Source organism: Festucalex cinctus, chromosome 5, assembly GCF_051991245.1.
Source record: "Festucalex cinctus isolate MCC-2025b chromosome 5, RoL_Fcin_1.0, whole genome shotgun sequence".
In the NCBI taxonomy this organism is placed as follows: domain Eukaryota; kingdom Metazoa; phylum Chordata; class Actinopteri; order Syngnathiformes; family Syngnathidae; genus Festucalex; species Festucalex cinctus.
Window position 1 is genome coordinate 29,456,023 of NC_135415.1, and position 27,946 is coordinate 29,483,968.

The 27,946-nt window shown below is 39.8% G+C and overlaps 1 protein-coding gene across 11 annotated transcripts in view; it reads right to left on the reverse strand.

Annotated features, from left to right (window-relative positions):
- fbrsl1 (fibrosin-like 1) overlaps positions 1–27,946 on the reverse strand; it is a 302,303-nt gene that overhangs the window by 26,896 nt on the left and 247,461 nt on the right. For all 11 annotated transcript variants that reach the window (XM_077521257.1, XM_077521256.1, XM_077521252.1 and 8 more), the window contains one exon: positions 14,110–14,158. In XM_077521257.1, the coding sequence (XP_077377383.1) occupies positions 14,110–14,158 (49 nt within the window). The remainder of the gene's footprint in view (positions 1–14,109; positions 14,159–27,946) is intronic.

Consider the following 27,946-nt stretch of genomic DNA (forward strand, 5'->3'; position numbering starts at 1 on the left):
ACCGCCAGTGGTCAAGGAGAGATTGAGGCCTGCTGAACCTTTGGGGATGCATTTGGTTTGAAAAGAAAAAAAAAGGGGGTTTTGAGGAGTTATTTAATGTTAAATGCTAGCTTATCATTTCGTTAATTAGGATGACACGCCAGCCCAATGGACTCGAACGCCGCAGCGACCGCTGTCTCAATTGATTACGCCAACGGACAACGGCGCGACAATTATGAAGGAGACTGGAGACATCGCTTGCCGCTTCTAATAAAGGACTTAACTACTGCCTCCTATATCATTGGACACCCGTGGGAGGACAGTGGCAGCCTCCCATTCATTTGAAGACCTTTTCAGAATCTCTCCACGGGCTGTTACGGAGCTCCGTGTGGGCTGCAGTTCTTCGGCAGCGTGTCAGCTTTACTTAAGCTTTCATAACGCCTTCGCTGGATCACTTTGGTCCTCCACAGGAAAGCGGCCACCAGCCGGCTCACGGTCCATGAACAATGCAGTGGGGGGGAAAAAAAAGGTTGGGAAAGACGGGAAGAAGAAGGAATGATACGTAAAAAGAAGAGAGCATTTTCCTGCAAGTCCAAGCAAAGATGTGGAGGATGAATGTTCAGCTATGTAAACACAAGCGTTGCTTTTTCAGCCTTCCTTCGTGTATGAACGTGTAAAAAAGCCCACATGCCACTAAGTGGATATAATATTATCTTTCAGTGCCGTACTGATGACTTATCAATGGAAGGGAAATGGTTGGGTGAAAATTCATCAACAAATCCTAAGTGGCATGACAGTGGGCTGAAAGATGTTTTTCTTTTCCCTCCTCCTACGTCTCCATTTTCACTCCCAAGTCTGAAAGCAAAGCAACAATTGGAAGCCGACAGATTCTAACCATTCACGACATCTCGTTCATTGTTTTGACATAAGCAGCCATTGCGATTTAGTGCCAAGAGGAAGAGTGGTGTACTCGGACAAACACCTTGACTGACATGTAAGTGTTGAGTATCACACGCTGTGGCGGGGCTACTCGCGTTTATTCATTGTCGAGTAGCTATTGTCAGGGTGCCGAATGATAACCTTAGAAAACCAGGTATGTTGACATTGCCAACATTTTCATAAGAGTGTTTTTTTTTTTTTTTTTTTAAAGGTGATAATAGCTACTGGACATCAAAAAATAAATCTCAAAAACACCCACCAAATACAAAGAGGGATCAACAATCCACTGCCACAGTTCTTCCTTGTTCAATGTCGAGTGCACATGCTAGCCCAGCAACCTTAACTGACAAAAGAAACATTTTACGCCAAATAATTAACTAACGGAAAATTAGTCTGGAGCTGCAAAACATTTAAACATTGTGATAAACGAAACTGTGTGTTAGTCAAATCTACTGGGGCCCAAGAGCTGCACCATAAAACAAAAATAATATTCAGCACCGAATACTTGAGATTAATTTTCTTCTACCTTTCATATTCTGTTTATATATATATATATATATATATATATATATATATATATATATATATATATGTGTGTGTTTTAATTTTGTTTCTTTTTTCTTTTCTTTTTTTTAACATATTTTTAGATTTTTCTGCCTTTCTGTCAAATTTCTGACATTTTTGACAGTTTTGTGGACATTCTATAGTAATTTTTGAGAGGTCTCATTTTGTTTTTGTGCATTTCATGGTTACTTTTTGAACATTTTCGTTCCTGCCATTTTCTTTCCTGCCATTTCTTCAATGAATTTTGACCTTTTTTTGGGCAATTTTGTGACCTTTTTTTTTTTTTTTTTTTGATAATTTTTGGGATGTTTTCTTTTGTTTTGGGAAATTTCATAGATCTTTTTTTAAACATTTTCTTTTCTGCCCTTAAAAAAAAATAACAATCCAACATTTTTAATTGCAATTTTGTGTAAATTCTATGGTAATTAAAGAGATAATTGATTCATTGAACAATTTTCAGCAGTGAAAAGTTAATATTTTGTCCAGAATGAATTTGATAACTATCATTTTTCATGTAGAATTAATACCTTTAAAAAGTAATTTTACGACACTGATGATGACATCATCTGTGCTGAGGAAGTAGGTAATGGTTTTCTGGGTACAACTTATCAACTTCCTCAGCACAGGTGATGTCGTCATCATCAGTTGACAGCAGGTAGAAAAAATACTTTTGAAAGGTACTAATTGTACATGAAAAATAATGAAGTTACCACATTAATTATTGAAAAAATATAAACTTTTTACTGCTGAAAATGGCTCAATGAGTCAAGTATCCCTTTAAATGTCAGAGGAATATCAATGCATAAGGCGGAACAAATTAAATACAAGCCAATCCATCCAATCATTGATGGCTAAACGGATGCATTCTATACAGGCATGTGGGAGATAAAATCAGTTCCATTTCCAATCAGCTATATTCATAACCAACCCCAGAGACAGAGTGAGCGCTGCCTGATGCGGGAGTATTGCAGAAATATTTAACCCCATGTATCATTCTTGATTAGTAAAAGAGAATGACATACATAACATAGACGAGAAAGAGCTACAGCGACATTAATTAATCCATTCCAACAAAAGGAAAATGAGGGTGAGGCAGAGATTCATATCAGGTAATGAACAGAGATGACAAATTCTAACTTTCTTCTCCAAAGACCAAGTCACATCACTCTAGACGATTTCAAGGGCACCATATTTTCCCGTGAAGTCCAAGTGTGATGCTAAGTGAAGAACTGATTTGTGTGGTGGCACGTCAGTATGAAGAAATGTGTGAACATATGTGTGAGTATGGTGAAAGGGGGCAGGGTGCAAAATGAAACAGAAGAACACATTTCAGTGCAAGATGAAACATGACAACAAGAAAAAAAAAAAAAAAGCGCAAGTCTCTCCTGTCGTCGCTGACAAATGTCAAACTAAGCAAAGCGGTGCCAAAACAAAAATAAAAAAAACAAGACAAAACAAATACACTTGACATATTTCAGACAGCAGAAGACAAAACACTGAAAGCATTAGAGGGATCCAAATTAAACCCTAGAGTGTGTGACTCACTTCATGAATTTGTGTCGAAGCGGAGATGCCACACCACATCAAACCTTTGTAAACTCTTGTCAAAGCCTCCATTCTCGGTTTTCGCTGCCAGCTCTTAGATTATTGTGAAGGTACGTGTTGCGAGTGTCACACTTGAGAGTTTGTTTTAAGCACCATAAAGTATGGAGACCCAGATGGCCCATTCTCTGTGAAAAACAACAGCCCACTTCTGAGACTCGAGTGGCACCTGCTACCGGGATTAGGTCAGCAATAGGCCAACCCGCCAGCAAATGACGTGTTTCAGCTGGTATCCAACCTATGGCCATTCAGCGCTTGCTGAGGGGTCAACACCCGTATTCATGTGATAGATATGTGATAGTGTAAATGCTTTTGGAAAGTCAAGGAACTTATGGTTTCACTTCATAGTACAACCTGGCAATACCAGGTAGTGACAAAAGAAAGAAAATATGGCATTGGCCCACCTTTGCAGATACAATTGTGTTCACTGTTCTGGGACGATAATGAAGAGATGTGAATCCAGAAGAGCATTTGTAAGGTCATAGGTCAGTGATGTTGAATCAGAGGCACTGGCATTAAATATCCAATGTACCGTGTTTTTCGGATTATACGTCGCTCCGGATTATAAATCGAACCAGCCAAAAAATGCATAATTAAGAAGGAAAAAACATATACAAGTCGCACTGGAATATAAGTCGCATTTTTGGGGGAAATTTATTTGGCAAAATCCAACACCAAAAACATACATGTCATCTTGAAAGGCAATTTATAATAAAAATAAAAGAGAACAACAGGCTGAATAAGCGTACGGTATACTAACGTTACATGACTGACATGCCTGCTAATGTCAGTAACGACGTAACATATTAAGAGTTTGTAGCGAGCAGTGACGGGAGTCGGAGGCGGAGTGTTGAAGGGCGGAGCCAAAGGCTGGCGTTTTATTGACATCAGCTTCTGAGGTCTTAACAGCAACTCCCCACTCAGCTAGAAGCTAACAGGCTAACTCCCCTTTTCCACAAAAAAAAAACCTTCCCACCCGGAACTCTCCCTTCATCCCAACGTTCCGTGGGTGAATTATGTTCCCATCACTAACAAGTTATTCATATAACTCTAGCATAAAGAACATGCTAACAAGTTTAGCAAACTATCAGTTTCACTCCAAATCACGAAATCCAATGAAATCTTCATCCTCGGTGTCACTTTTAAACAACTCCCCCAACTCGGAGGTAGACGATGCGCCGCTTCCTCTTCTACCGGCAATGTTGAACTTATCAACACAGGCCTAGAGCGCCCTCTTGCGGTTTAGTGTGAAAATAACATGTGAAATGATATAATAATGTGTTAATTTCACACATAAGTCGCACCCCCGGCCAAATTATGAAAAAAACTGCAACTTCTAATCCGAAAAATACGGTCCTCATTCAGTGCATTTCGACATTTTTCCCCAAACTGTTCCCTCAAAGAGCTAGTCATCTTGACTTAATAATAAAGATTCATGAGGGACCAACAAAAACACACACACACACAACGTAAAAAACGAGAGAGCCATTTCAGATATAACCCTCAGCTTCTGATTTCCATGATTCCTCGTTGCTTCCCAAAGCAAACAGCCTTGTAATCACACTCTTGCAGCACAAATCCAACACCCATGGAGTTTGGACCCAATGCTCTGTTGAATGGGGTATTACAGTCAGTCAGAGGCCATAAGGGGCCCCTCCGCCAGGGCCCAGAGCAGGGAATTTAACGGTAGCCAAAAACAACAGCAAAACAGATGACTGTTTGATTATTGTAGGAGACCACACGGCGCATATTTTTTTAAACCCTTCCCTGGAATGGCCAAAATGGAGGCCCCTGTGTCTAAGCGAATTACCACCTAACATACTTAACAAACGCAAGGATGATTAATTACGCATTTGCCAAGTGAAATACTGGACTAAACATAAGCTCTTTCTCTGCGGAGCATGTGGGCCGACTACTTTCTCCATGAGTTGAGTTCAGGCTTCTAGCTGGGCTCAGCAATAAACCTTCGACACCACTGCCTCCCCCCAAAGCGTACAGTTCCAGTTCAAGCTTCCAGACTGAGTGGCTCTGATAGGCCACTGACAGAAACATGAATGTTAATTAATATGCTACAACTGGAAAGGTACGGAGCTAGGGAATACTAAACAAACAGTAGACAACAACCACCCATCTGGAGGTACTCTGAAAATATGTTATGGACGAGCTGGTGGTCTGTCTGATTTGGGATCTGATTTGCCGGGTTTCACTCTTTTTCCCGTCTCGACTATCCTCTTTCTCACTGGCTTTTAATGTACGTGCGTTTCATAAAATCTAAAGAAATCTACACCCTTTCTGTTCAAGGCAATGCTTGTCTAATCTTCAGCTTTGGGAATAGCTTCCCAACATGTTCATATCATCACAAGAACGTCTTGGCTGAAAACGGTCCCCTTGCCAGTGACTGAACATTATCCAAGCGCCGTGTTTGGCCACAATCGCCTGCCATCTGTCTATATAAATGGGTGCTACGGCTTCATCTGCAAATAATATTGGCTCTGTACCACTCAACGCAAATGATCTGAAAATGTCCGCAGCAGAAAACATGACTTTTGTTTCAAACCAACGTGTGGAGCTAGAAAAAACAAACAAACGAGCGAGCAAGAAAAACCCCTACGTGATCACAGGCGACACTTTACATTTAAGGCCTGACAGCAGTGATAACACACTGGTCATGAATTCTTCCCAGTAAACAATGAAAATGCTTTCTCCACTGCAGTTGGCTGAGCCTCAATTGAAGAGCAGCAGGCGAAGGAGGCTTAAGATTAGACAGATGACGTGCAAGAGAACTCGTGCTCTCGGCAGCGATCCCTTTTTTCTCTCAATTCTCCTCTTTATCTTTTCTTGCAATCACTAAAAGAAGGAGTGTTCAGTCCATTTTAGCAGATGGCACTTCCGTGTTTACATTAAGTCTTTTGTTTCCTCAGTCGCAGTGGTGAGGCATCGACTCCTTGCACAAGCCGAACATCTTTGAATGGATGCTTAAGCAGCAAGGGATCGATGAGTACAAAGTTGGCATCAAACAAGCAGATGATGTCCTTTCTTGATGGTAAAACACCTGGACACTGTTTTTAATTGTGGAAAAAAAAAAAAAAAAAATACAGAATACCCTCCATTAACCAGCGTTGGGGTACTTGCTAGACTGATCATCAGGTATGGATACTTTGATCACTGTGCAAGCACTGCACGACAATCACAGCTGTAAGAAAGTGCTGGACAAATTGTAAATGACAAATGAAAATCATTAAAATAATCATAATAAGACAATTATAAATAATAATAAAAATGCTATCCTCTAAATAAAATATACAATAGCTGAATACATAATTCTAAATGCAACCTCTACAAATTAGCACCAGCCTAAAAAAAAAAAAAATCATGGCCTAATTGTGACTGTGTAATTGCGCCTTCTCCACAGCTAAATGTGGATCCATTTTCAGTCGATAAACACACCACGACACAAAGAGGCCTAATCGTTTCTCGTTTTGTCACCCTCTCTTTCTCTCTCTCCGTCACAATAGCTGATCACAGTCCGCAGGCTTGCTGAGATGGTTGACAGAGACTGAAAGGACTAACTGACAGGTGTCAAGTATCCCGACATCTAATACCCAACAGCCACTGAAATAGACTGACCCGACTCAAGTCATGGCTCCACCCATTATGACCCAGAAGACTGAGCTGGGGTTACGTTAATAATTCATGCACGCTGGGGTCTGTGCACAGAGCAAACCCTTTGAAAACGGGCCAACGCATTGCACACTGTGAAAGCATGACATCCCGTGACTTTCAATGCAAATATAAAATTGAGGTGTATGAAAAAAAAAAAAAATACAGTTTGTCTTTGAATAGCCTGTTCATTTATGTGGAGATGGGACACAGATTAATGGTTGACCTTCTGCCACTCAAATTTTCCCAATTTGAGACAAATACATACACACTGCTTTAAAGGCAAATTCATTTATTTAATAACTTAATAATAATAATAATAAATGTCTGATCCATCCCATTAATTACTCAATTTTCATTTCCTTGACAGGGATGTTATTATATTATGCCAGTATTTGTTGCTCATAACGATATCTCGTGGTTGTTTATAACCATGTTATTTGCACAATGACAAATGAATAAATATTGAATCTTGAATGTGCATACAGTAGCTCTATAAATAAGACAAGCATAATTATCAGTTCCTGGTGCCTGAACACATTAACCAGTCTGTAATAAACCAAACATTAATGCAGAACATGCTGTCTTTCTTAACTCATTTGAGCCGAAAAACATATAAATACGTTCTATATTAAATGTTTTAAGTGTCCCAAAGACGTATTTAAAAGTTTTTTTATTATTATTATTATTCTATAGCATACAGAAGACTTTCATGCAGCCTCTCAACTGCAGCATGCAGTGAACAGGTGAAAAAAATGGTAGTAATTACAAAAACAGCCAGCAAGTGGCAGTAGAGTATAAGAGATCAATCAGGGCCATCTTGAAAACAGGCGGTTTCCCCACAATTCTAAACAGATTTGTGAATTTTTGTTCGAGAAATTAGAACCACTTGAAGAGATGGGTTAGACTCGTAGAGAATATCGTGTATGTGTCAAAAATAAAACCTTTTCAAGGAAGACATGATGTAAAACCGGCAGTTCGTTCTTGAGATAGAAAGTTTTTGAAGGACACTCGTAGATCTCTATGCTGTTGTGGGTTGACTTCAAGTCCAGCAGCTTTCCAAAGCCTCTCTGGTGGGGAATCCATCGAGGAGGATGAGCCCATAGATTAGCTTTAAGCACTTGCCTCGAACTGAGTTTTACTTCGGACAACTTCTTCTACTCCACCACTTCATGCTGGACGGTGAAATACCAGAGGCTTGCAGTATGACGCCATGCAGTTATGAGCTGGCAAAAGCCAGCCAAACGACGACAGGAGTCTATCATTTGGAGCGGGAATTGCAGAATACCTCTTCCTGATAAATTATTGCCAGTTTGCAGTATGCAGACTTGGACTGTCTTTGCATGTTAACCACTTTACTGTGTTTGTTTTCCCCCCCCAATATCTTGCCCATCAAATAAAATTTTCCATTTACAAGTCTGCTCTATTCTAACTGGACGCTGGCAAAAAAAACAAAACAAAAAAACAGATTAGTTGGTCAGAAGGTCAGCCTCCATTCAGTCTTTAGTAGATGAGAGGCTGCAAAAGGTGAATCGTGACCGCTGAGGTTAGTGATACATTACACTGACCTGGCCAGGGGAGAGTTGCCCCCACGAATACAAAACATGCTCTCTCATCTACTCCAATATGCCTGAGTTGCCCTCAATCCCCCTGCACCCGACCTCGCTGCTCTCTTTCCAACTATCCGCTCTGCCTTCTCTGGCATTCACAAGCCAGACAGTCAACATGCAATTTCATTTTCCTGAAAGCTTGAGCTGCAAAGAGAGGAGGTGAGGGAGACTTCACGTTTTTATTGACATGTCGCAAACGGCAATGTTCGAGCAAAGGCCGTGTACATGGCGCTAGTGGTGGTTGATTAGTAATTCGACACAGGGACACATGGATTCGGCAGCAAATTATCTGTCATGTGATGATGGGGAAAGGAGGTATGGTAGGATTAGGCTGAGTAGTAGTTGTAGAATATCAGCGCTTGTCCGGCGGATTTCTTGTATTGTCAAAATGACAACTTTTCGCGAAATCAAAAATGCCATTTTGCTCGAGTTCAATGACACCCCTTTGCTCAGGCTGTATTATATCATATTGCATTGCACACACCACCAAAAACATATGTTCATCTGATGTGAATTGAGATTATAATAGTCTAAACATGGAGCAGGCGGCAGCTGTGCACTTCTAAGACTGCTGTTATGACGAGCCACCCGCTATGCAAAAAATGTTTTTAATACATCACAAATACAAACACCTGTCCCAAATCATCTACACAAACTCATTCTTTAGCCATGATGAGCGATGCAAAAAAATAATAATCAGCCAACTAACCCCGTATATTAAGCAATTGTTGACATGCAACAAAGCCTTAATTTCTTGGCTCACGAGGTTCCTTCTGCAACGAAGAATCACAGCGATCAATTTTAAGAAAACAAGCCGACTTGAATCTATCTAACCTTAATTTCACTTATCGTTTAAAAACATCCAGACATTAAATAGTGGCGACCACTGTACCATACAATTTCCGCAGAACGAAGAAATAGACGCGAGTTGCGTTCAAGAGTGATCACGTATTTGATTGTTGTCAATCTATTTTCGCCACTTCAAATTGTTTAATATTGCGTAAAAATAACAGACAAAGTGGGAACTAGGGGTGTTAAAAAAAAAATCGATTCGGCGATATATCGCGATACTACATCGCGCGATTCTCGAATCGATTCAATAATCGGCAGAATCGATTTTATTTATTTTTTTTTTTTTTTTAAAGGATTCACACCTTGAACATGGAAGAATGTTATATGAACGGAACATTAAGCCTTAATATTTTATTTTAATGCTGTTCAAACATGAAACAGATTACAACCTCTATAAGACTGAAATTTCAAATAAATAAATAATACATTTTCATATAAATCTTACACTCTACAAGCTTACTGATTAGTATTTTCTAAATTTGAATGAAAAAAAAATCGCAACAATCGACTTATAAATTCGTATCGGGATTAATCGGTATCGAATCGAATCGTGACCTGTGAATCGTGATACGAATCGAATCGTCAGGTACTAGGCAATTCACACCCCTAGTGGGAACGGATCATTAGTATTAATTTGTGCAAAAAAAAGAAGAGAAGATTGACCATATTTGGATATAGAGGGTTACGATATTTTTTTGTTTGTTTTGAAGTCAGTTAAGCAAACGGGCATCTGTCATCATTGACAAGCCTGAAATTTAAAATGAGTCCTCATACACAGCAGTTACATTTATTTACCCAGCGTTCAACTCTCAGTTGGCCCGTGGAAGATGTCAGCAGAGAGTCAGATGTGCATGATGGCATTTGTGTGCATCTCCCTCGCCTCTCTCTCTCTTTTGTTCCATTCTTCTAATCCAGTATGTGTGGGCCGGTAAGTTTAATGGAAACAATTTATTAAGTCCGGCTTAAAATGCCATCTGCAGTTAAGCCTCCCAAAGCCGCTAAGCTCCCGGTTTCACCCCGGAGCTTGCTGTGTTCACGCTTACTGTAATGCTCTGTTTAAAATGAGCACAACGGGTCAAAATTAATCAGGATTACAAGGGCACAAATCCACTTCAGAGATAAGTTTTCGACCAATCTTTCTCCCCCTGCTATCCCAAGATGCCCTAGGTTTGGCTGTCGTCGTGACCATGCAGCATACGTATGTAGCATACTAGCATGCGCAATAATACGCTCATGCTAGCGGTGACATTATCACTGAAACTAACACACAACATTTTTTTTTAAATACAAATAAATACATTAAACTTCTATATATATATAAAAAAAAAAACTAGAGCTGTCAAACGATTACATTTTTTAATCAGATTAATCACATCTTAGAATTTGGATTAATCATGATTAATCACTGACTTAAAAAGGCTCCCCCCCCCCCCCCCACACACCTTTTTTGCCCGCTAAATTTGAAGCGCACCTGTTATGTGTTAATTTTTTCAACATTTAATGTCATGAGAATATCTTCAAAAATTTATACCCACTGCACACGCTCATCCTGCTTTTTCTAATCAATTAATTATTTGCATAATTTAAAATGGGAAAAAATGACTTCGGCATATGTAAACATTTATTAAATGCTTTACTTTAATGCATGTAGTTATGTTTATTGCTCAAACTCCAACAGCTACCTTTAACCTAACCATCCTCTGTTGGCTAAAAAGGATCATCTGCGGTTAAAATTAATAGCGTGATTAATCTGTGGTAATACAATGATTAATGCGATCATTTTTTTGTGATTAATTAATCTATTAAGGCTTTAACTTTGACAGCCCTAAAAAAAAACTAGTGTTGTTCCGATACAGTTTTTTGGCTCCCGATACCGATACCCAGCTTTACAGTATCAGCCGATACCGATACCTTACTGATACTTAAGATTTTTTTTTCCTCAACATGAAAAAGCTGTCCTGCCATTGGTTCAGAGCATTCAAGGGCCAATAGGATATCTTAGACCGGCATGCAGTGAACATGTCACATAACAGTGAATGTCGTGCACCAGCAAGACACAAGATGTTGCATCCAAAATCCTATATTAGCGTTGGAATTAATGGTATCGGCATGTTACTTGTGAGTAGTCACCGATACCGATACCACTGTTTGAATGCAGTATCGGCACCTCTGCCGAAAAAAAAAAAAAAAAAAAAAAAAAAAAAAGACGCTTTCCCTCATTGTTAGCAAAACGTCGGGCGCGGTTAAACCGCAAAGCTGCTGTTGGGATGCTCCTCTTATGTTCTAGCGCCAAAGCACATACAGCATTCAAAATGATCACAAAAAAAAATAAAAAATTCCAAGTGTTCCTTTCACATTTTTAGCCACTGCATGGTACATGATAACTCCACATCGCTTTCAAAGGCGCGCCCTTGCGAAATGTTTGGCCTAAAAAGTGAAGTGCGTATGTTTCTGCTACGGGGGATCGCCGTACTTGCTCCCAAGTACAGAAGCTTCTCATTTGCCTCCAAGCAAGTCAAAACAGTAAACTCTGACATTCAATGCAATAAGAATAGCCCTGTGTTCTTTTAGTTAAGTATGAAATCGATATTTCACAGTGAGTTTGGGGAAAGAGTGGAAACCAAAACGAACACTAGCTCATACTTGGCCTCCGCGGCCTCATAATGAACACAGAAAGCATCCAGAAGCGACTGTACAAGCTCCTGGGTAACAACAGCCTCAGAGAATGGCACACAGTTTGTTCTTTTAACTTGTTTCTAGAGCAGGTCGTCAAAAGACGAACATAGCAGAACTGATAAAAATCAGAGAAGACAGACAGACGGCGATGAGAGACAGAAGGCCATGACGTCTGGGTTTTCCCCCCAAACCGAGTTCTGTAAGCATAAATACAGTGCGTTACAGCCAAATGATTACATGATGGTCTTGCTATCTTCTATTTAACTCGAACTGTCTTATTACCCAAACAGACTGTGGACTGGTGAACATTTTGGGTTAAACCCCCCCAAAGTGTTTACACGCACTACTGGGAACTCAAAGTTCACAAAGGAGCGCATTTCTGAGACGCAAGCAAAGCAGGGTGAATCAGTAGGAAACTGCAAGACAAACATCACATCATCAAATATGCTGCCATGTACTGTATGGCACGTTTGTGTGCATCTGTCGGGAGTGTCTGCCAGCCAGTTTGACATGCCTGCTGATCAGAACAAAGTGTGTGCGCTTCATTGGACCCACAGGACTGTGTTCAAGACAAGTAATGGCACACATATGCGACAATCAAAAACAGAAGAAAACGGCCTGTAGGTTGCTCTGTGTAACACACACACACACACACACAAACAACCGCAGGCCAAAATCAAATATGGTCATTTAGAGCTAGGAACAATAACAGCAGATATGGATTGCTTATGAAAATGAGGCATAGGTTGTTCCTCGTTGTCATCAAATGTACTCAAACAGAAAGTTACTTTCCTACCCCACACTTCCTGACCACTAATTCTAATCCGTCGCCCCACTTCTACATTAGCCAAACAAGATCACGTTGATCTGAAAGACAATCACAAATAAGCCACTCAGACTGAGCTACATGCATACAAATTGTTTCTCTCCTTTAAAGGCGCAAGTCTGCCGGTTTCACTCAGGAAAATGCACTTTTTAAATACAGGATGTACACACTTTAACTTTCGCTCAGTCTACACGTTTGGGTTTATGTTAATCTTTGGTGGTGATTTTGTCCTAAACCCCCACCCCCCCCACAGCCTGTATTTTGTCATTTTGTGTTTGTTTTGAAAACAGCAGGACGTTTCTGTGGTAAGACCGTGTTTAGACTCACTCACTCACTCACAGAAGCTTACGTGTGTGAATGCGTGAGTGAAGAAAAAAAAAAAAATCGGTGCGTGCTTTCAAATTGCCGCGGGGGTGACGTCACGCAGCCGACCCGTTTGCGACACGCCACCCCCAGCTCTGCGATTGGCTGGAGCGGTGTAAACACTGTCTTTCCACAGAAACGTCCCGCTGTTTACAAAACAAACACAAAATGGCAAAGTACAGGCTGGGGGTGTGGGGGTTTAGGGCAAAAATCACCCCCACACGTTAAGAAAAGCCCAGATCTGTAAATTGAGAAGTAGTTAGTTTAAATCCTGGATTTAAAAAGTGTATTTTCGCAAATGTTTTCATTGCGAAAGCTAGCGACACAGAAGAAAAGCTGCCACGAGTTGTCCAAATTGAAATCACAACATTATTACTTTTTCTAATAAGGAATTTTACTGGGCTGCACTCTACTTCCATCCTGCACTCACTTAACTTGCGTTAATGGAACTGCTCCCAGGTCCGGCCCCTCAGGGGCCATGCGGTCCGCACGCTGTGATTTGTCACCGCAAGTCTGATCGTACCTCTCTCCTTCCTTGACCTCCCTTCATCGACAACTTAACAATTTAACTCCTCGCTCAAACTTGATATGTATGATTGAATTGTGTATTTATTGCATTTCAACAGACAAAAGCACATACTGGCAAATACACACGGACCAAAGCGTCTGACAAAGCCCTTTCCTCTCTTTTCCTTTGGCATCCATTATGGCTCAGGCCTGCTGTCGGAGAGCTTGTATTGCCGGAGGGGAAGTTCCCATTTGAGGGATCATGTGGCAGAGAGTCTCTAAATCCCCTCTAATGAACCAATATGTAAGAGGGCTAAGCCTCTGGCAGAGTCAGCAAGGAAACACCACTCGTCACCCTTGTAAAAAAAAAAACCTAAAAAAAAACGTACGCATATTCATTTGCTCAGCTCTGTTTTTGTCTGCTCATATTTAAATGTGAATGTTAGCTGTGGGATTTCATAGGGGTTGGAGGATTTACATGATTTAGACAGCGGCGTAAACGCTGGAGGGGAGAACAGACAAAGACGTTACCTTTGGGTGTGGTGGGAGAAAAGAGCTTCTCTGATACTACGTCAGACACCTGCAAAAAAAGAAAAAGAAGAAGAGGCAGTGCTTTTAGCAGATTCGTTCATTCAGCTGAATCGCAGGCAAAACTTCGGTAAAACCGCTCTTAGATAATTGGGTTATTCATCAAAATCCTCATCTTGAGGCTTATTCGGTACCAATATGGTTTAAGCGCTCAGAATTTGCAAAAGTACGCTCCCTGTGTACCTGATGGTCCCTGACGTGCTTTTAAGTGGGGTAACATTAGGTGGCACTGTTGAGCCACCTGAAAAAGGAGCAACACCAGAGTCAGAGACTGCTGCTGCTGCTGCATCATCATCATCGTTGAAAAATGCAGGAAGCTGCTCAAAAATGATTTGATATATATCCAGTGTTCTATAATTAAATGCAGATCATACAATCCCATATCAATTGCAACATCCCAGACTGCACGTTATCACACAATCTGTTAACATAACGTCACATTAGTCAAATGCATTTTTGTATCAACGATAGCATCTGACTGACTTCGTGGTGAAAATATGAAGAGAATTTTCCTTCCATGTTGACATTGCGTCGCTTCATAAAAAGCTCCCATTCTTCAAACACATTGATTGCACAAGTCGATCCCGCACAATGGCCACCACGGCAAATCAACAAAATAGTAAATCCGGAAAAAAAAAAAAAGTTGTCAGCATATTATCGGCTCTCTTTTAAATACACATTTCCGCACTTCAAGCTCCTCTCATGTGGGCTGCAAAGATGCAAAAGGCTGCAAGAGCATATGTTCCACTCATCGCTTGCAAGTGTCCTCCACTGCTGCGCTTGTATTTTACATAGCACAAAGGGAACATATGTAACAAATGAACAGTGAATCCGAGTACTAGAGGGACAGACACAGAGAGGGGAAGCAAATCATTTGGTAAACACAGATGGCTGTCCTTGGCATCCCTGTTAGTTTTTCACAAATGTTTTTTAGGTCGTCCTCTTGTCTCCAACAACTCCCAATTTCTCCTACACGGCCACTTGTTTTGCTTTCCTCCACTCTGTTTTGTGTTTTGTCTCAGCGCTAACCACAACAGCACCCAAAATAAAAGCCGTGTGAAAGCAACACTTTGTTTTTGCTCCATCTGACAGGAAACGTTAACAGAGGGCGACGACACAGTTTTAGAGTTAAATTCCTGCCATACTTAGTCACATCGCAAAACCAAATTTAAATAATTCTAACTTGGGGTTGGGAAGGAAAACAAAAGTATATTTTTGTCAGTGTCATGCTACAGCACCAAGATGGCGACAATTAGAATTTAATGATTTGAGCTAGGGCTGTGCAATTAATCGAAATTCAATTACAATTTCAATTATTAAACTACACAATTACAAAATCAGCATAATCGTGAAAAAAAGATTATTAATAGTCATTTTTGAGTTGTTCAAATTTATACATTTTCAGCTTTTTTTTTTAATTTTAAAATAACTAACTTAATAAATTTTGTTTCATCCAAAAGGAACTTGCATAATTGTGTTTCAAAGAATTTTATTTGTCTTATTATTAAAAAAAAATATATATATATTAATACTCATTTTTGAGTTGTTTAAATTTATACATTTGCAGCTTTTTCCCCCCACAATGTAAAATAACTAATTTAATAAAATTTGTTTCATCCAAAAGGAACTTGCATAATTATAGTTTCAAAGAATTTTATTTTTCTTAATATAAAAAAAAAATAAAAAAATATGTTTGACATATAACACATAACACATGCTGCACTCAAACTTCAAGTTTTTGCTAACATCCATCCATCCATTTTCTGAATCGCTTGCTCCTCACAATAAATAAATAAATAAATAAACTGTTATTATAAATTCTGTTTGGTCCAAAAGGAACTTACATAATTTTTTATATTTTTTAATGCTTCAAAGAATTTGATTTGACTTAATATTTTTTTTTATTACGCTTGAGCATTTTCTTGTTTTGTACAAAAAAAATAAAAAAAAATTGTTTGAATAATCGTGATTTCAATTACTGCTAAAATAATCGGGATTATTATTTTTCCCCATAATCGAGCAACCCTAATTTGAGCAGTGTACAGAGTAAAAAAAAAATCTATTGTTAGGCATTGCCCGCTTTCATTTTCCCAGAAACCAGGGTGCCAGGTTCCAAACACAAGCTCTTTGTTAGCTTTGGACGACATTAAACGCTCCAGTACTGAGCATCAGCACTAAAGCAGCACAACCTCAGCTCTGAATCACGGCCCCGGAGGGCCCTGGCAGGAAAAATATGGGCTCAGATTGGAATGAGGCTTGTCAAACGGACAAAGGCGCTGGCTAAGAGACAGGCTAAGTGTGGCGTGAGGTTATGGGGGGGAGAAAAAAAAAAAAAAAAAAAAAGACAGGGTAGAGAATGCCAGAATTGACAAGAAGCGTTAAAAACAATGTTTTGACTACAACGGCTATCTTGAGAGCACTGCAGACATGACAAAAACCTGTGACGAGTTAACCTCACTGTGCGTGAGCTTGTACTTGTTTTTCAATTCTAAATGGATTCTAAACATCATCATCATCCACCACCACCACTTTGACTTTATTACTTTGCTTTGAACCTGCCAAGACTGCATGAGTCAGTTGTGTAATTCACAATTACAAGGTCGGCTTACAAAAGCGTTTTTTTTTTTTTTTTTTTTTTTTTTTTAAAGGCATGTCAAAACACAGACTTCATTTGGCCCGCTGCTGCTTTTGGAAAACTTTCTTGTATTTGCGTGTCAAGTTGACTTTTTCACCAAGCTGATAATTGGAGCGGCTTGCGGTTGTGGTGAGCAGGGTTAACGTATAACAAATTCTTTTCACTGTGCCGGTAATTGTTGCCATTAAAAACACAGGATGTTGTGTGGGGTTGATGTGATGGCAGATTCAGATACTTTATTTAAAAAAAAAAAAAAAAAAAAAAAAAAAAAAAGAGACAGAAAATAGCCCAGGTTTTTTTTGCTCGGAAACTTGGTAATTTAACCATTTAAAAACACTATTGGGGAATATTTAAGCTTACATTGCCCGGGAGCCAAAAGTCTTTGGAGTTGGCTGCGGGAAGCCTGACCTTTTTGTGGGCCGTCTGCTATTTAAGCCTGGGGCTTCAGGGGTCTGGCCTTCTCTCTAGAGGGCCGTCAGCAGGCTTCAGCTTTCCTTCCCCATTCTATTCATTAGCCGTGCTTTATGATTCAGCTTCCTCTGAGCCACACAAGAGCTCCCTGAGGAAAGAGACTGCTGGAGAGGGGGAAAAAAAAAGGGATGAAGCTGAGGGAGGGGAGCAAAAAAAAAAAAAAAAAAAAGCAAGAAGGAGGTCATAGGGCCCAGCCGGGGCCCAGCTCTCAGCAGCTGTGAAAGCCTCCTGTTTCCTCAGCAGGCGTGAAAGGAAAAAAAATAAAAAATAAAGGAGGAGAGGGGGAAGACGTGTAGCAAGGGAACTGGGCCAGAAAACCCAGCATCAGAGTGCTAACTCGTCAAAGTGCCACATGATGAACTATAATTCCAAGATTTAGGGATTGCCAAATGACACGGCTGCTTGGTTCTAAAACTCCTCCAACTTCCCAGAATGACCATAACTTAGTGACAGCATAAATGTCTTGATTATAGCAAAGATGCAGAGGTTACGTTTTACTAGCCGTGAGTGTATCTGCTGACAGAGAAAGACGGGATAACTTGTATTGAACAACGTTGCAAGCTACCGTATTTTTCGGATTATAAATCACAGTTTTTTTCATAGTTTGGCCGGGGGTGCGACTTATACTCTGGTGCGACTTATGTGTGAAATTAACACATTATTATATCATTTCACATGTTATTTTCACACTAAACCGCAAGAGGGCGCTCTAGGCCTGTGTTGATAAGTTCAACATTGCCGGCAGAAGAGGAAGCGGCGCATCGTCTACCTCCCGAGTTGGGGGAGTTGTTTAAAAGTGACACCGAGGATGAAGATTTCATTGGATTTCGTGATTTGGAGTGAAACTGATAGTTTGGTAAACTTGTTAACATGTTCTTTATGCTAGAGTTATATGAATAACTTGTAGTGATGGGAACATAATTCAATCAAGGAAAGTTCCAGGAGAGTTCCGGGTGGGAAGGTTTTGTTATGTGGAAAAGGGGAGTTAGCCTGTTAGCTTCTAGCTGAGTGGGGAGTTGCTGTTAAGACCTCAGAAGCTGATGTCAATAAAACGCCAGCCTTTGGCTCCGCCCTTCAACACTCCGCCTCCGAAACAAACTCTTAATATGTTACGTCGTTACTGACATTAGCAGGCATGTCAGTCATGTAACGTTAGTATACCGTACGCTTATTCAGCCTGTTGTTCTCTCTTTTATTTTAATTTTAAATTGCCTTTCAAGATGACATGTATGTTTTTGGTGTTGGATTTTACCAAATAAATTTCCCCCAAAAATGCGACTTTATACTCCAGTGCAACTTATATGTTTTTTCCTTCTTAATTATGCATTTTTTGTCTGGTTCGACTTACAGTCCGGAGCGACATATCATCCGAAAAATACGGTAATCAATTTAGACGGATCTGACACATGCCTAATTGCTTTTTGGAAGTATTCAAGCACTTCCATGCAGAATGATTGCACAGAGATCCGACCTGAGTGAGGCGATGCAGACGTTGAGTGAGGTCGGTATAATCACTTGAATGACCTTCAAGGCATGAATTTATGAAAGACATTGATCAGTTAAGCCTCGGATTTTTTTTTTTTCCAGCACAGGAAGGTCAGCAATTACGCAGATTCAATTAACCCCATTTCCTAAAGACTGCTGAGAGACTAATTTCTCTCCACCCACCCAATCCCCATTTTGCTTTCTATTGCATGACACCGTGGATTTCCATCTACCTTGCATGCATTGTATATCTTGAAGCTGAGAAAAATCACCTTCAAAATGGAAGACATCCCGCAGCCAGAGTTTAGGCAAAGGTAGACTAAATAAAACAAAGCTTGTACGTCTTCCCGCTGTAGTCGGCACATCATTTTTTTACACACGAGCTGGCATAGTTAGAGCGGCAGCTGGCGTGTGAAAATAAAGAAACCTGTTAGAAGGTTTTGTCATGTGCTATGCCTACAGCAATGTTCCCGAATGAGTTCAATGAACAAAAGTTCATGAACTCGTTCATATTTTGGGTGAATGTGAACTTAAATGTCGTGTATTTCCGGCTGATTTGATTTTTTTTTAATTAAATGACTTTTTTTTTTTTAAATATATATATTTTTTTAAGTAAGAAAATAATCCTTTTTTTTATGTAATTTTAAGGAAAAGTTCTATTTAGGGATGTATATTGTTTTCAAGTAAAATTTGATATTTTGGAATATAAGATTTTGCCCCTATTGCATTGCACTGTTAAGCAGTAATGATGATGGCATCAGAATCAAGGAGTTTAAATTCCCATCCTGCATGTATGTACAGTTAATGTCAAATGCACCAATATTGTAGTCAAATGTGTTATTCTGAATTGGATGTGTTTACATTCAAATTTACACAGTATGTCTGTTAGTCACTGTTCTAACCGCCAGTATCCCAAAAGCAAGTATCACGCTAAAACCAGCAAAAGCCTGATTTTCTGCATTCTTGTGGGTGGAGCTCAGTGCTTCAATAAACACTTTTATCAGCACCCACTCAGAGCCCTCAACTACTGTCACCCTTGAACCCCAGACATCCACTAATGCTTCTTTGGCAATAAACGCCCCATTAGCCATGCAAAATAAGCCTACAGCTCCCGGGCAGCGACGGAACACACCAAATTAATTATCTGCCTTGCATTTGTCCTCTCCGCTGTTCCAGAAAACTGGATGACCTCCCAAGCGGTTGTTTATTCTACATTGCAGCTGTTCTTTCTTTTGCGTTCTCAGCGAACGGAGCCGCGAGCGTCAACCTTTACATCCGATTTCAAGCCAGCACTGACAATTCCTTCACGCTTGCTTGTGTGTCGGAGCAGGTGTGGGCAAGAAAGATGGCAACCCCCCCCCCCCCGCCAGCAAGTAGCATAGAATGTACAACATAAAGAGCAAAAAGACAAGAAATCTCCCACGCAACAGTCGGCTAACGGATCCTCGCCTCAAGTGGAGCATTATTAAGATGATAATGAATTCCATAGTGATCATGGAGAATATATGATTTTCCCTCTGCACACACAGACCTCTTTATACTTAGCTAAAGGTGGCTTTTTTTTTTTCTAGCTACATATTACGTAGTGCGTAAAGAACAGCAGAGGGCCAGAGCGGACAAATCGCCCTAGCAACAGACAGAGTCAAATGAATTGTGTGAGAGGAGCTGGCGGTGACGGGGGCGTTGGCTTGAGTCATTTTTTTTGTAAAATACTACACGCCGTCTTGCTTACCTTACTCTCTCCCCGAGCCCGGCGGAGGTCGCTCGCGCTTATCAAGGCCGCCTGTCTTGTTTTGTATACAAATTAGCGTTCTATCAGGGGAACACAGAGGCCCGTTTCATCTCGCCGCGCTGGACAAAGGGGGTCACAAATCAGCACTGCAGAAGGCCCACAGCCAGCACTGACCAGATAAGAAATAAAAGGAAATAGGACAAGGTCTATTTCACTGAAGAGGATCCTGACCGGGGAAAACTACCTGCAAGCGCGCGTGCATGCATGCAAAGAGAAATTGCAGCATCATTACTAGTAACATCTCTATTAGAGTTTTACAATGTTTTCCTTTTTACTATATAACTGTACATGGCAAACACAAATGTCAAGCAGAACAATTTCTAACGTCAGTAACTCATTTGCTCCCAATAACGTGTAAATACATTTTTTTAATGGTGTCCCAAAGACGTATTTATACGTTTTTTTTGTTTTTTTGTTTTTTAATGCTAGAGCATACAGAAGGCTTTGATGCAGCCTCTCAGCTGCAAAGAACGGTTGCAGAAATGGTAGTTATTACACAAACGGCCAGCAGGTGGAAGCAGAGCAAAGGAGATCAACCAGGGCCATCAAGAAAAAAAGCTAAATTACTTACAATTTTGAATAGATTTGTGAAAACTGATGAAACTTAGCTCTCTTCTAATGCTAATTGCTGCAAAACGGAAACAGATAGAAAAATACTATTTTTTTTTCCTGATGACAGAAGAGACTTTAATCTTTCTTTTGATAGGTTCCATGCTTTTATAGCAATAGAACACAATATTCTGTGGGCCTTGCAAAATCAGTCAAAATCCAGTAAAACAGCCGGGATTGCTGCTGTGAAAATGGCAGCGAGTGAATGAGTTAAGCAAAAAAAAAAAAAAAAGACTAACCACAAATAAAGGTTATCGGCAAGCACACCTTACATATTTTTATACGGCTTTGCACTTCTCGGCATTCCAAAGTTGTCTGTGGAATGTGTGTTTCTTTCCTTTTTAATATCGTAAATATGGCCCAGCACTGATAAGAACCACAAGTAATCTCCCAGTGGAATCAAGGAGCCGCCCGGCATTATTCTCCGACTCTGATTAAAAAAAAAGAAAAATGGAGTAGCGATAACTTGCCAGTCCAGGTTTCTCAGCAGCTAAGATAGTAGATAGATAGCACATTACTGGTCCTGATTGGCTGGCAAACAGCTACATGACCAAATCGTGGCTTCCTTGAGGCAGCTACATGGAGCCCAGATTGCACAGGTCACACTGACCCAATATCCACATCATTCACTTGTTGTAAAGCTCTTATTCCCCGAGACAGTCACAAGCCTTTTTTGGACGGTTCTCGTCTGAGAAGCAGGAAAACAAAGACGGGGCAAATTATTTCCAACCCAGCTTTTCTTCACGCACTCGCAGTGGAACGGTGTTGTTGCTCTGGAGAGGATTGCGGAGGAGATCATATTTCTAGTCGGAGCCATAGCCACAGTCGAGCTGCCTTTTAACAGAAAGATACACATCATACCGACTCGCCCACTGTGACATAATCCCCCTGCGGAGAGCTGCAGGCAAGCTTGGTTGGCAAACCACCTCTCACTGCAGCTTGTTAAGAGAAAGGTGTCTTTAAGCAGTGCTCAATAGAAACTCCAAACTCTTTTTCTCTCTCCCACTCCATGTGAACAATGTCTAGGTGAGTCATAGACCACCTTGGGCGATGTAAGTTACATTTTCCCTTTCCTCCTCTGTTTTTTTTTTTTTTTTTTTTTTTTAAAGATCACAGTAGCGCTTTTGACTTGGATGAATTTGCCATGAGGGCAAAGAAAACAAACTCAGCGGGATGTTAAATAATTCAGAGATAAAAAGCGGTGACCCTTTTCCTTACCTCAACCCACACACAGTCAAACTGCCTACAGTACAAGGCAGCACAGAAAAAGAAAAGGAAAACGCGAGCGTTGCATGGAAATGTGTCCTGTAACTGTAAAATGTTTTCTCGGCAGGGCACGGACACCTTTAATAAGAGTTAAAAAAAAAAAAAAAAAAAAAAAAAATAAAGAGTTTGGAGTTCCTTCCTGTACCATGTCCGCAATTTGAGCAATAGGACTCAGCTCCTCGATAACAAAAATACGACTAAAAAAATGATACCATGTGTAGACCAGGGGTGTCCAAACTTTTTCATTTGAGGGCCACCTACAGAAAATCAGAAGGACGCAAGGGCCACATCATATTATGAAGAGAAATTTTGTTTAGTCCTAAAAATTGTACAAATAATTTATTTGTGCTTTTGCATATATAGAAAAATGCTACTTTCTATAAACCAATTTATTTGTAATATGGCAGTAGGGTTATTATAGTTTTGGAATTTCTCATTTTAGTTAGTTTTTATTAGTTTTTTAGGATGGTTCTATTAGTTTAGTTCTTTGCTTAGATTTAGTTTAGCTTGTTAGTTTCAGTATTAGTATTAGTTTTTTTATGTGTATTACTTGTGCGCAATATTTAAAAAACACCATAGGAGCAACGTCATCTGAAGGTGCTTTTCTATTGGCTGCTGCTAGGTGACGTCACTTGACACACTTTCAAACGTCATTATTCCGGTTTATATCAAAATACATCGACTAAAAATCACATTTAAAATCATCCCCAAAGGCTCATGCATTAAATTAATTACCAAAGACTAAAACAAAGGACATTTTTGCTATAATTAGTTAGTTTTATTTTAGTTAGTTTTGTAAACATAAAATGTAGCTTCAGTTAGTTTTCGATTTTTAAAAAGCATTTTCGTTTTTATTTTATTTTGGTAACAATATTGTTTTTTGAATTTTAGTTTTATTTTTTTCATTAGTTTTAGTTCAGTAACATAACCTTTAATGGCACCTGTTTTTCGACACCCTCCCTTCTTACTTTGACCATCTCCAAACATTTTTGTTTGAATTGAGTCAAGTTTTTAGCATGTCACGGGCCACTGAAAAATGGACGGCGGGCCGCAGTTTGGCTTTCCCCGTAGTTTGGACACCATTGCGCTAGACACTCCATCCCAACACAGTGCGCACACGCACGCGCGACATCTGATCTTCCAACTTGGCTCACGAGCGAGGTTACAGTTTACCAGCGCAGCGTGAAGCTGTTGATGCTGGTTTAGAACCATCGTCTCGCTTTAACCGCAAGAGCAGCTGGAATGAATTCTATGGGGATTTCGGAATGCTCCTGCTCATGTGTCAGTCGCAAGCATGAGCGTCCGCCAGGCAGGAGGATCAATACAGCCACTTGTCCTGTGGAGGAATGAAGGGAGGGCAAGTGGGGGAGTGGAAAACTGGAAATGGGGAAGGATCAGACTGGCATCCAAAGCCAAATGTCCTCTTCATTTAACCCCCCCCCCCCCCCAAAAAAAAACCCCCAAAAGGCACATTATGCACCCTACTAGCACAAACAAACAGGCTACGTACTATATAAAGGAGTCTCAGACCTCCAAAGCCTCGGGTCATGTTTGAAAGGGATGTGGCACGTTAAGTGGAATTTACTTTTGATGCAGACATCAGGCCTCAGGTTTCTGGTGAGCGTAATCCAAGCTGCTCCCTGCAGGGTTGAACAGGACTTCCATTGCAAGAGCCAGTCACCTCTAGAAATACCTTCACCGCTCGGTTGCCTTTCCAAGGGCGGACGGACCGGCGGTTGTGGGGTGTTTATTTTCAGTTGAAGTGCCTCTTTTACACTGAATGGCATTCCTTTACTTTTAGAAGCCAGCGATGAGTCATCGTTTCGCATCTAGGATTTGTTGCGCTGAACAAATTGTTGTTTCTTTTTTATTGAGTGGTTTACTGAGTTTTTGAAGTTACCCAATTCCCAAATTAACTCATTCACTCGTATCCATTTTTTTTACTGAAGCAACCCCCTTCGCTCCCGGCTGTTTTACTGGATTTTGACTGATTTTGCAAGGCCCACAGAATATTGTGTTCTACTACTATAAAAATGGATCTAACCAAAATAAAGATTAGAGTCTCTTCTTTCATCAGGAAAAAAAAAAAGTATATTTCTGTTGGTTTTGCAGGAATTAACATTAGAATATAACTATGTTTCATCAATATTCACAAATATTTTTAAAACTGTGGGGAAAGCAACTTGTTGCAACATGGCCCTGGTTGATCTCTTATACTCTGCTGCCAACTGCTGGCCGTTTTGCTTCAACCGCTCTCTTCAGTTGAGAGGCTGCATCAAAGCCTTTTGCATGCTCTAGCATAAAAAATAATAATAAAAAAATATATAAATATATCTTTGGTAATATTTATAGATACACTACATAGAATATAAAACCTATTTATACGTTTTTGGGAGCAAACGAATTAAGGTACACTATGTGAAGCACAGCAGCTTCATTTAGCAATGCATCCTTTATTCTTTTACTGTACTATACATTAGCTTTCCCCAAACCTGAGGGTTGCAACACTTCAGTTTTTAATGGATCACATGACAATGCATGTAACGCATTTTAAACAAGGGTCCAGGAAATCAACCATATTCCAAAATTCCGTATTTAAATATGACACAGCTCTTGCTCTCCTCTGCCACTGAAAAGTCCAACATGTGACGTAGAGTGCAACTCAACCTCAAATCGACTTTAAGCCGATAAACGGGTGTAAACTATTACAAATGAGTCCTGCTCCCAAAATATCAGCTACAGCTAAAGTTGGTTTGTTTATAGTGCTAATACTAGCTCAACATTGCTAGCACTGCTATTTTGTTCCGTTGACACTTGCCACTTGTATGTCAGAAAATATGAATGCATGAGAAGCTTGCTTATCACCAACTCAACAACCGTGGTTGACCTTGTGAGAGAACTTGTGGCTTGAGACTTTTTACAAACTGCTTCACAAAACGTAAACTACAGGAAGACTTCAAGAAGTTTTCAATTGCAATCATCAATTTTGACTTCATATGAACCGGAAATGTTTCAAGTGAGCAAGTGCAAAGACGTGCTTGTGCTTGACTTTGTGGCACTCTGGTAGTAATATGAAGATGCATTCAAACTTGTGGAACATGTTTCAGACATAATCAAAACATGACCTACTTTTGCAGAAGTTACACGGAAACTAAAATCGTAGTATGTTGTACCCTCACTCCCACCAGTTGTGTGATCACAACCATGTGACACCTGTGAAGGAATTTCTAAACACTTACGAGAAAAGGGCATATTTGCAGATTTATAAGCAATCACGGCAGAGACAACAAGGAAATGTTGTTCGCCCTTGCCGAAAGCATGCGACGCATCAATTGCTTATTATATTTGGATTAAAATATAATGAAGCAAGTGAATGCAACTTTGTCTTACATACAACTCATTAAATTATGCAAGCGAAAAAAACAACAACAACAAGCAAAGACTGCTCCCTGGAGTAATAATACACTTTTCTAGAGTTTGTTGGTATGAATGAATATCTTAGCACTTGTTAAAAGCTTTGTTATTCTTTGGAATATCCACGTACGAGCGAGCAAAAAGGATGTCAAGCCATAGACATTACAGAGGACATTCATTTTCTTTTCTGGTTTGTGGGTTTCCAGTGAAGGTACCGGAGTGTGTATACGTTCTAATAGAGTTGGGAGAAAGCACATATAAACTCGTAATTGCCACAGTTCACCTAAACAAACCAGTCTTCTGTTTAACAAAACATCTTCAAAAAATGACATTTACAATTCCACCTGCTCTCACTTGTGTGTGTTTAAGCCACAAATGTAATTATTATTTTTTTTTATTAACTTATATGAGAAAAAATATATAGTGATTCTGTGGCAGGCGCCAACTAAATTTCAATCTCTGCACATCGAGAAATAGTCAACATAGCTCAGGCAGTTCCTGTCTATATTTGAATAAGAGTTGTGCAAACATTAGAAGTCAAGGCAGCAGCTTGTGTGCTCAAGTAGTCTAATTCTCATATTTAAGAGAATCCTTGGATTAGTCGTTGGTTTAGGCTCCAGGGCCTCTGCAGAGCATGTGACTCACTCCGAACAGAACAGAACAGAACAGAACAGAACAGAAGAAATGTGTTTGCATTTTATGTCTGCCACTGTTAAAGAAGCATGTGGAAGGATGAAGTCTATGTAAACATTCTGTAGTTCCACATAAAAAGGGTGACCATTTCAGCCAACAAGACCATGGAGACTTATTTTCCACTGGATAATCATCTTTCCACACCATCTATCAAGAAGACATCAAGTACAAAAAAGAAAGAAAATTGCAAGGGTAACATGTAGGGATAGACCGATTATCGGCGCCGATATTCAGCATTTTGAGAAATATCGGCATCGGCCATTTTGAAGAATCATATAGCCGATAATAGATCCTTTTTAATTAAATTTTTTTTTTTTTTTTTTAAGTGTTAACTTTAGGGAACTAATTTAAAAGTAAATTTAAAAAAAAAGTTTTTATTTTCTTTTTTGTCGACTCTGGGAAGTCTTTGCACCTTCTGTTTTTGATTGAAATTAAAACTAAGATAAGTAAAAATTTAATACTTTGGATATTTTGAAATTTTGGAAGACTTATTTTTTGTAGAAAATAATTGTTTTTATTTAACTTTTGAAAACATGCTACTGCGCCTGGGAGATCCCAGAACTTGTCAATTGACAAAGATTTAAAAAAAAAAAAAAAAAAAAAGGAGTTTGTATTTTTTCAAAATTTTGATGTCCCTTTTTAGTGAAAATGAATATCGGCTCCAAATATCGGTTATCGGCATCCTTCACTACTAATAATTGGTATCGGGCCCAAAAAAACCTTATCGGTCTATCTCTAGTGACATGGTCAACATGGTCAACGAGTGACTACCTACAAGATGATTTTACCAGATCCATTTAGGGTTTAGCTATAAATGTTTTATGCACATGCTTGGGTGCATCCCGGCATGGACTGCGATGCTGACATTGTCAACCTGTGCGGCATCCCACCACAAGCCACCCACTTGCATGTAACTGGAAACGTGGTATGCTTTGCCCTAGCCCTAAAATGTCTCTTGGAGTATTCAGATCTCTGTCCATGCTGTCAGCCTTGATGACAGGAGCCTGGTGGGACGCCAGTGTCAGAAGGCAAAGGCTTTAAAGTACAAAACAGGTAGTCTCATTCGTACCCCAGATTAATCTCCTCAGATATACAATTACACTGGCTTAAACAAACACCACTATTATAAGTTCCATAGAAACGTACAAGCACACGTACATACTGTACATGCAAAAACTGTCGTCCACTCGAAGGCATGTCATGAACCTTAGTGTCCTTCTTACTGTTCTTTAATCGTTGGTTTGTATTCATAACCAATGCCATAATACTTTGATGTAATGTGCCAAAAAATGATTAATACATGATTCAATTAACTCATTCACTCGCCGCCATTTTCACAGAAGCAATCCCGTTCGCTCTCGGCTGTTTTACTGGATTTTGACTGATTTTGCAAGGCCCACAGAATATTGTGTTCT